Raw genomic sequence first — 10,772 nt, 5'->3', positions numbered from 1 at the left:
TGTGTGTGTGTGTGTGTGTGTGTGTGTGTGTGTGTGTGTGTGTGTGTTTAATGACCATAAATTACAACTCAGCGCTCTTATTTCTTTAACCTGGAACTTCTCTCCCAGCACTGTGCTCAGAGGTGCAAACTATCCGCATGACTGTCAACCTGGCTTTCCTTTCTGGAGGCCAAACTCATTGGTTCATGCTTTCAATTGACTGCTTTTGTTTCTGTAGAATTTCTTAAGTTTTCTAGTTTTCTACGGAACTTCTCTTTTTACCTAAATTTTTCTGTTAGGGCAGCTGCGTGCGTGGCATAAGCCCTTGCAGTCATAGTATGTGAAAATACCCCCGACTTGGTCAAGCTCTTCAGGGGCAGGGACTCTGTCACATTCCCGGTGCCCGGCATCCACATCCAATAAACAGCGGAATAAGTGGGACAAGGAGACTTGCTCTGTTTACTTCACAGAGTTGATTGATTCACACCACAGCTGTTAACTCAGTGCCTCTTATCTACCAGGCACTGCTTATCTTGGGCTTCAGGCATAAAGAGGTGAGAAGATAAGCAGGTCCTGCTGGCTCCGCGAAACTCCAGTCGCAGGTGTGGGAGGCTGTTTTCACTGCTAGGAACAGAGAGGCTCATTCAGCCACCTCAAGTAGTAGAGAGTTTTTCCTGTAAGGATACTCCAGGATTAAAGAAGACTTGAATCAGTTATACTTCTGGGGGCTGAGGAATTAAGACCCGTCTAGTTTGGGAACTGATGGGATCTCTGGATAGACAAGCGCAAAGACATTCATAGGAACACAGGACTCTCCGTATTGCGCTGGAATGGCACTTGGGAGAAAGTCAAACCTACATAAACATCTCTGTATTTTTCCTTAGGATTCATTAAGATCTTAGGTTATATCTCCTTAAAATGTTAGGGGCGTTTAGTATATTCTTAAATCATATTTGTTTCTCCAGGCAGATAATATGTTTGCTATATTTTTCCTTCTATATTCTCCTAGTGTGTGTGTGTGTGTGTGTGTGTGTGTATAAATACACTTACAGAATATCTATAGAATAGGAAAATACAAAGGTGGAAACCAAGAGTCTGAGGAAACCTAATTTGACTTAGCACATTTTAAAGCATCATCTATTAACTTTTTTGTGAATTTGTGCTGCTGTTTACTTTGTATATGCAAAAAATGTAATGTTAAGATTGGTAATATTAGCTCATAGTAAACATCAGTCTCTTATATTTGAATAGGAATTTATAGTTTACGGGCACTTTCAAAGATGTTTATTTATTTTTTCATAAAACCCCCCTTGAATTACGGAGGGCAGATCTTACCTTGCATGTTTTTTAAGTTGAGGATTTAGGTCAAAGTTATACGATTCATCCAAGCTTTCCCGGAAGGCGATGGGGCCAGCAGTGGAGCCCACACCTCCTGACCCCAGTCGGCGCCCGGTGGTGCGTCCTTCCTCATCTTCCTCCTGCTCCCCTTCCCTGTACTTGGGTTCCTGGGAGAGAAAACACCAGGCACCCCAAGCCCAGCTGCACATCGCTTTACTTACAGCAGAGTCTCCACCCTGAATCTCAATCTTCTTCCCCATTTTGGTAACTAAACTAAAAAGTCTAGAAAAATTGTGAAGGTTATTGTTAGCTTGCCAAGAGTTGGAACAGGAAACACTTGTGTTTCATCCCTGCAAGTGGATATGAAGGGATATGTTTTGAGGGATTGGAGTTTTGGTAATTTTGTCAAAACCCAGTGTTTACCTTAACTACTGGGTACCACATGCCTGGTGCCCCCATCTTCTTAACTGCCCAGTCCTGTGCCCCATTTACTATTGGGAAATGGAAGTCACAGTCATAGAACTTCTCTACTCACAATTTAAACATTGATATAATTTCTAGCAAAAATATAAAGGAGAAATGAGGCAATTAATTTATAGTAAGTAAAATGTGTTTCAGCAGGTATGTGCTTACATGTACACAAGAAGGCATAATGCAGTTAGATTCTCCCACTTACATATAGAATCACTAAGAATATGAAAGCTGCAAATGTAGTCTGATCAGGTGTATTGTACTGGTTATTCAGATACCACAAGTGATACAGCAGTGACATGATTTTTTGAAATGATGAACATCTATTAGTAAAACTGCAAACAAAACAAAAATACCCCCCAAAACCCCCAAATTCCTTTGATTTATGTTGTATTTGTGTTGTAGAAAATCTGATGTATATTAAAACTGCATATAATAATCGTATTTATGTATAAACAGTGTTAGAATTTAGGCTCAGGTGGTTATAAATTGACTTGTTTGCCAACATGAATGTCCAGTGGGATATGTGAAAGTAGTGCAGGACAAAAGTTTTGGGATTCATGATAGTTCTCTGTTGTATAGGATTGTCCTGTACGTGGTCTGTCAGATGCCAAGGATGTCTTCTGAATTATTGTGACAGTTGAAAAAATTGCTCCCACAACTTTAGAATACACCTCCTAGATGGTGATGCCACTTCGTTGAAAATCTCTGCCTTAAACACTTCAGAAAGACACAGGGAATTCGCCGGCAGTCCAGTGGTTAGGACTCCATGCTTTCACAGCTGAGGGCTGGGTTCAATCCCTGGTCAGGGAACTAAGATCCAACAAACCGTGCAGTGTGGCCAAAAAGAAAAAAAAAGGCACAGAAACCTAAGGGACCGCAAGGGAACAAAGATGCCCCAACATTTCAAACCAGTGCTCACAGTGCTGTGATTTCATTGTCTAGAGAGACTAGAGGGGGAGGAGAGTGTCTGCTCTGTTTTTTGCCCCAAGGCTGAGATATGCTTTTTACCTTCATCTTGCCTTGGGCAGCCAGCACTATCTATTCTGCATTCCTGTGGTTGAAGTTTCCCCTGTCCTTGTAGCTTGCTGGGGAGGCTTTTTTTAGACTAGGCTCTGAAGGAGTTGTGCAAAAGGGGGTTGAAGGTGTCCAAGAAAACTGATGAAAGTTTTTTTGTGCGTGCGATATATAAAATATAACTACACTTTACCTGATGAAAGGTTTTTATATAAGTAATTTGTGACTTTGCAGCTATATGGCTGAATTATTTTGGTATATAAGTAGTGGGAATTTTCTCTTGCTCAGTTTAGAGTATATAATTTTGCTATACATTATAGTGTTTTAATAATTGGGTTTGTGAATGATTTCACACAGTTAATCCTTAGTAACAATGGAGATCAATATGGAAGGAAATATTTACCTGTTACATGGTGATTTCAGGCGTCAGTATTTTTGCTTTCTGTTCTTGGCGGGGCAGCTTTTTGGTGCTAGAAGTGCCTGCGTTGGAATTCTCAAGCTCTGCCACAGGGTGACTATGTGATCTAAAGCAAACTAATCCATATCTCTGAGCTTTACTGTAAAATGTTGTCATCAGTAATGTTGCAGTGCTGCTACTTAATAGAATGGTTGCAAGGATTAGTGTGAAACATCTGACAGTTTTCTTCTAGTACTTATTCTGAAGCATCTATATTTTTTGTACTCTATAACCATAATGCTGACAAAAATTTTAAGTCTTCTTTTTTTACTTGACCTATTTCCATAGTGTAAACAGTCTTTATAATTACTGTTTAAAAAGTATTGAAGTATTAAAAAGAATCATAGTAGACCCATGACATCCTGCTACTAAAGTATACAGTGTAATACATGATGTCCTTTCTGTATATAATATGAGCTGTAAACTTACCTGCTTCTCTCAAGAAATAAAGTTTTTAAAAACCTAATGTCTTGAGATAACTGTAAGATATCTGTAAGCAAAACCAAGAAGAAACAACAGAGCTAAGTTGAATGCAGGGCGTGGGCCAAGGTTGGGCTTACCAGCTGAGCAATGCACTCCCATACACCAGCCTGAAATTGCAGCCTTCCACAGATAGATTTGCATATCATAGACCTTTGGGTCGCACAAAAATTGTCAAAACCACAAATATACCATCCTTTACCTAATAATGATATCAGTATATGTGAGCATTTTTAGTTTTGTTTCCAAATATTTTCACTGTAAAAATGATGCTGTTGAATAGATGTGTGTGTGTGTGCGCACACGTGTGTGTATCTTTTTCCTTCTCTAGTAATACTTCTTTAGGATAAATTTCTTAAAAGTAAAATTACTCTCTTAAAGGAGACACACCTTTTATGACACTAGATGTAATTGCCAAATTGTTTACAAAAATATTATATAGGTTGGCACTGTCCCAGTTAAGTAGTTTCAGCCACACATAACTAGGGATTTTCATTTGAAGTGTGTTGGGGGGACTAATTTAACAGGTGAAATATTGATTTTAATTTATATTTCTTTGGCTACTAGTGAATTTAAACATTTAATTTTCATATATTAATGTTTTTTCTTCTTGCATTGTTTATTCATATCTTTCTCCTATTTAATTTATGGGATCACTTAACAATTTAGGTCATTTTCAGGGTTTTGGATAAATTAAAATTTTATCTAATCACATTATTCCGCTTTTCTCTTTCAGCTCCAGTAATAAACCGATTTACGAGGCGTGCCTCAGGTAAGTCTGATGATGGATTTTGCTCACTAATGGTGGCATTTTTAAAATGGATTGGATAAGAAGGTATGAAAAGAATAATTGCTATAGAGTAATAACTTATTTGTCAGTCATTTTCCCAGAAAACACAACCATCTGATAAAATCAAGAACTAGGAAATAATTGGAAATACACACTGAGTGGCTAAACTTAAAACAACACTGTGCACTGAGGCTAATGTATGGAGACTCTTGCCCCAATTTGTTTATTTCTGCTCTTGATAAATTATTACCTACATGGTTATCTGGTTTGCCAGTCACAGTTTAGAAGAAGTAATTTAGAACTTAGGTAAAGAACACTCTAGAAACAGGGAGGGATGGAGAGTTTTTAATAAAGGACAGGAAAACTCATAACACTCCGATATAAGACCTTGTCATCATGGGGTCCTATTCAGAATAGGAGCAAATTGCTTTATATTTGTTCCTGCCCCAGGAGCTATTGCTGTCCTAGAGATACCACAGTAACCTTCTGCATTTTCACAGTGAGGGTGACCTTAACCATTGACAGGTGCTTAAATTTGGTTCACTATACTGGGCACCACCTGCATTACATTGGTGGGGAAGTAAAGCATTTCTATCCTAAATGAGTTTGGGCGCTGAAATGGATAAACTATTGTTTGGAAAATTCACTTCTGTGAAATACCTTCTTCTCTAAAGATAGAGGACAAGTGAAGTACTACCATGTTTGGTTTGAGAAAATGACTTTCTTTTATATATAACTAGAGTTTTTTGGTTGAAAAACACAAGAAATAATTTCAAACAGATATCTTTGACATTTATATAATACAAATGAGTCATTTGTTTCATAAAATTACCTAATTTCCATCTGTGCTATATTATTAAATGTGTTTTAAGATTGAGTTTTATTTTTAATTTGTCAGCAGTTACTGGTATAATTTACTCTTATTATGTGGTGACCAGGTCTATAAGGAAAAAGACAGGGATTAGGATAATACGCTGTATTGTGATGGTACCTACTTTATCCTCCTGAGCTTTTTGTAATGTTGAGGCATATCTATTTTTAATGTTGAAAACAAAGTGTAGATTATAATGCCTTTCATGGAATGAGAGATTATGTCAGTAAGGCATCAATCAGACTTTATCCCAGAGTAGAGCTATCAAGAGTGATCATATTCTGGTGTAATATGTAGTCTTTCATGAGCAGTGGTGGAAACAGAGAGGAACAATAAGACAGAATCAGTAGTGAGATATCTTGTCTCCGTGATGTAAGATTCTTTCTGTAGGAACATAGTTAAGACTCTTAAAATAAATTGCCTCCCTTTCTGCCTCAAACTGACATGAGACATTTATTTCTGGGCAAATTCCATTAATATTTGTTGTTCGGTATACTTAGCATCAGTTGAAGGATCAGGGGCTCTAGTATATAGGTTCGTTTTGAAACACCCTATTTCACTCCTCACCACCACTGTTGAATCTGTGTCCAGTGTATCTCAGCAAGATTGGCTGGAAATGTAGACAAGCTAGAATGCCGGCAAAGAAATACACGTTCAAGTCAAATGTTGCATTTATTCCAAGTGACAGGCAATAGGAAATGCCAGTGAAAACAACAGGGAGCAGTTCGATTTAAAGAAAAATGAAATGATATCACGTTCAGAAGTCATGTTGTAAAAGCCTTAAAAGGTGTAGATATTGTTACCCTAATAATATAACATGCTGGAAAGCACTATGAGAATGAATTTTGACATTAATTATTGGAAGGAAAAGAGAATTGACTTATGGAATACTCCTGATGGGTCAGGCACTGTGGTAAGCATTTTATACACATTTTCAGTCTTTCAGGCAAGGGAAATAAAATTATATTTACTGCCTTGGATAAGAAGAACAATGGTCTTTGTCTAAAACTTTTTTGACAAAGAAAGCAGAAACTGTCTTAAGACATCTTGGGGAGGAAATTCTACAGTTCTCTTTGTTAATTTAATCTAGTGGTGAAAAGTAATTCAATGCAGTAGTAGACTTCAATTTCTTTGGAAGTAGCATTTCCTGAACATAAAAAAAATAGACATCTACTTAAAATAGGGAAATTCATATCTGATAATTAAAAATATTTCTTAGGATATCTTTTTTTGATAAAGTTTCAATTCAGAAATACTTTTTCTTTTCAGAAGTAAATTGTAACTTTAAATTTGTAATGTAATACCTTATTTTTAAGGGAAAAAAAATAAGTCAACCAGAAACGTAGGATACAAGAGTTTGCTTCTTGATACAAGAGTTTATTTCTTACTCGTCTATTTTTTTTAAATTTATTTTATTTATTTATTTTTGGCTGTGTTGGGTCTTCGCTGTTGCGCGTGAGCTTTCTCTAGTTGCTGCAAGCGGGGGCGACTCTTCGCTGCGGTGCAGGCTTCTCATTGCTGTGGCTTCTACTGTTGTGGAGCACGGGCTCTCGGTGCCCGGCATTCAGTAGTTGTGGCGCGCAGGCTCTAGAGTGCAGGCTCAGCAGTTGCGCACGGCTTAGTTGCTTCGTGGCATGTGGGATCTTCCCGGACCAGGGATCGAACCTGTGTCCCCTGCATTGACAGGTGGATTCTTAACCGCTGTGCCACCAGGGAAGCCCCTTACTTGTCTATTTTTTAATAATAATTACAACAATAAGTACTGTATGTATACATTATAGCAATAAATATACTATGTGTAGTGCTAGGTATTCAATCACTTTTGATTGAATGAAAATTTAAAAATAGTGTGTTATGATATAGTCCTGATTTGACTGAGTTTCCTACATCTTTGAGGTTTTGGCTTTTGATATTCATACCGCACCTATCAAAAGTAAATATTTCAACCTGAATACTTCAAACAAAACATTTCTCCCTTTTATACATTTTTCTTTTGTTATGGTTCATGAGGATGAGGGCAATGTTTATATTAAGGATGTGTTTAACAAATACATAATTTCAGATCATTTTTATAAATAACACTGTTTCTGCTGAACTCTCCTCATGTGTTTTCAGTGCCTGCCCACAAACCTGTTGGTTTTTATTTCTATAAGTAAAAGGAATCAGTTTCACTCAGTATTTTCAAACAAAATTCATTCCTAGAATTTTAAGAGTTTGTAGCGGTTTCAGGGTTTCGTAAGTTAGTTTTCCACTTGGTTCAGGAATGAAAGGCATGTAGTGGAGTGTGATTAATGGATAAAAACAGGTGGGCATTTGGAACAGTAGGGTCTTGCCTTATACGGTAGAGAGGATAAGTTCTACAAAACTTACGATGATGAAACTGTCAGATTTTTTTTTTAACACCTTTATTGGAGTATAATTGCTTTACAATGTTGTGTTAGTTTCTGCTTTATAACAAAGTCAATCAGCTATACGTATACATATATCCCCATATCTCTTCCCTCTTGGGTCTCCCTCCCTCCCGCCCTCCCTATCCCACCCCTCTACGTGGTCACAAAGCACCGAGCTGATCTCCCTGTGCTATGCGGCTACTTCCCACTAGCTATCTATTTTACATTTGGTAGTGTATATATATACCTGCCACTCTCTCACATTGTCCCAGCTTACCCTTCCCCCTCCCCGTGTCCTCAAGTTCATTCTCTAGTAGATCTGCGTCTTTATTCCCATCCTGCCCCTAGGTTCTTCATGACCTTTTTTTTTTTTAGATTCCATATATATGTGTTAGCATACGGTATTTGTTTTTCTCTTTCTGACTGACTTCACTCTGTATGACAGACTCTAGGTCCATCCACCTCACTACACATAACTCAGTTTCGTTTCTTTTTATGGCTGAGTAATGTTCCATTGTGTATATGTGCCACATCTTCTTTATCCATTCATCTGTCGATGGACACTTAGGTTGCTTCTGTGTCCTGGCTATTGTAAACAGAGCTACAATGAGCATTGTGGTACATGACACTTTTTGAATTATGGTTTTCTCAGGGTATATACCCAGTAGTGGAACTGCTGGGTCGTATGGTAGTTCTATTTTTAGTTTTTTAAGGAACCTCCATACTGTTTTCCATAGTGGCTGTATCAATTTACATTCCCACCCACAGTGCAAGAGGGTTCCCTTTTCTCCACACCTTCTCCAGCATTTATTGTTTGTAGATTTTTTGATGATGGCCATTCTGACGGGTGTGAGGTGATATCTCATTGTAGTTTTGATTTGCATTTCTCTAGTGATTAATGATGTTGAGCATTCTTTCATGTGTTTGTTGAAAATCTGTATATATTCTCTGGAGAAATGTCTATTTAAGTCCTCTGCCCATTTTTGGATTGGGTTGTTTGTTTTTTTGATATTGAGCTGCATGAGCTGCTTGTAAATTTTGGAGGTTAATGCTTTGTCAGTTGCTTCGTTTTGTCAGATGTTTTTTGAAATCCAGGTAAATGTATCTCTGGTATCTTCCTGACAGCAGCCCATAACCTTTGTTTGCTTGTTTGTTTACTTATATTTTTATTGAGATATAATTGACATGTAACATTGTGTGTGTTTAAGGTATACAGCATGTTGATTTGATACATTTATATATTGCAGTATGATCATCCATAACTTTACAGTACCCCATAATCCTATTGTTAAACAAAAGAAAAACTGCTTTTGTTCTTTTTTAATCCATTTATACTCTGAGTAATCACTTCTTATCTTATGTCTTTTTAAATACACAGAAGTCATATACATAATCTATTTTAGAGTTTTGATAGAATTAGCACTGACAGTTTTGCATTTAATTTCTCTTAGAGCTTATTATGGACTTTCTGTTTTGGAAGATTATTCTTTTTGGTGGAAAAATGGGAAACATACCATTTATTGTTGTAATTATTATTAAAAATTATTGGTAGTAGTAGAGGTAGTAGCTGAATAAATCTTTGAAGAGTAAAACTTCAACCAAACAACAATTCTGTTGCTTTGTTGTTCATCTAGTATATTATATGGGAAAGACCCTAAGATGTAGAGTTATACAGACCTGAGTTCAAACCACCCATTTACTGTGTAAATTTGCTTGTAAGTTATTTACCTCATTGAGTGTTACTTCCTTATTTTCATTTTCTTTCATTTTGGGATCACAGCAGCTGTATTCACTTTTGTTATGATGGTTAAGTTAGATGGTTTTTACAAAGCAGAGTGTCTAGGCTCTCAAAAATGTTAGTGGTCAGCTCTCTTGAACATAGCTTAAGACAAAACAAAACAATAAAATGCTCATCTCTGTGTCTTAGTCTGTCATAAAAAGGCCTTAAAGAGTCATGACACTATTTGATGTTCATCCTTTAATATGGGCCTCTCTTTTTATTGTTTGTACATTAAAGTTTTTTTTAAAAAAGAGTATAATGATTTTCCTCTGTGGTTTTGGCTCTGAATTGAAAAACAAATTGAAATGACCCATTAATCTTGAGCCAGTGCCTTCTCAGGAGGTCAGACCTCTCTGAATTTCTTTTAATCTCAGGATTTTATTTTGAAAAAATCAGGCTTATAGGAAAGTTTGAGGAATAGTTCAATGACCACCTTTATCTAGATTTCCCAGCTGTTATTATTTTGCCACATTTGTATGCTCTTTTCTTTCCTTCCTTGCACATGCACTGACACACACTTTTAGTTTTTTAACTGAACCTTTTAGGAATCCTAAATACCTCATGCATGTCTCCTAAGAACAAGGACATTTTCTGAATAACTTAATGTGCAGGGAATTTAACTTTGATACAATGCTGTTATCTAATCTATAGTCTAGACTGCAGTTCCTCAGTTGTCTTGCTGTGTCCTCTCTCCCTCTCTCTCTCTCTTTTCGTTCAAGCTCATCCAAGGATTTTATATTGCATTTAATTGTCATGACTCCGCTGTCATTGTCTTTCACAAAATGGCTCCCTGAAATTTTGAAATCTGCTTTTTTAGAGCTCTGACGGTTATCCCCAACAGTGGGGCAGTTCCCGGTTATCACCTGTTATGAGTTCTTACATTGTATGGGCATGTCCACTGTCTGGTCACGATGCCCCATTGATTGTCATGTATTGCTTTCACGGACTGCTGTTGAGCACTACTTGCTCTAATATGTCATTATTTCTTATAATAGAAGTGAAAATGGAGCTCCAAATTATGAATTGGCTAATTTTCTTTTCACGTGTAGATAATTAGCCACTCTTCAATTTTTAGCCATAACATGAGCATTGAATTTTATGGTATATTTTTAACAGATCTAAAATCTTCTAATTTTCCCTAAACTAGCATTTGGAATAATTCAGAGGTGAAATTAACTTTTGAATCTCACACACCCGCT

General features: G+C 36.9%; 1 protein-coding gene across 1 annotated transcript in view; it reads left to right on the top strand.

Moving 5' to 3' along the window:
- Window positions 1-10,772, top strand: part of PRKAR2B (protein kinase cAMP-dependent type II regulatory subunit beta) — a 109,927-nt gene that overhangs the window by 25,993 nt on the left and 73,162 nt on the right. The window contains exon 2 of the mRNA XM_029234370.1: window positions 4,479-4,514. Within this exon, the coding sequence (XP_029090203.1) occupies window positions 4,479-4,514 (36 nt within the window). The remainder of the gene's footprint in view (window positions 1-4,478; window positions 4,515-10,772) is intronic.

This window comes from Monodon monoceros, unplaced genomic scaffold (genome assembly GCF_005190385.1).
Source record: "Monodon monoceros isolate NGI ecotype Baffin Bay Population unplaced genomic scaffold, NGI_Narwhal_1 Super_Scaffold_2, whole genome shotgun sequence".
In the NCBI taxonomy this organism is placed as follows: Eukaryota; Metazoa; Chordata; class Mammalia; order Artiodactyla; family Monodontidae; genus Monodon; species Monodon monoceros.
Note: the sequence above shows the minus strand (reverse complement) of the source record. Positions and strands in the feature narration are given on the sequence as shown.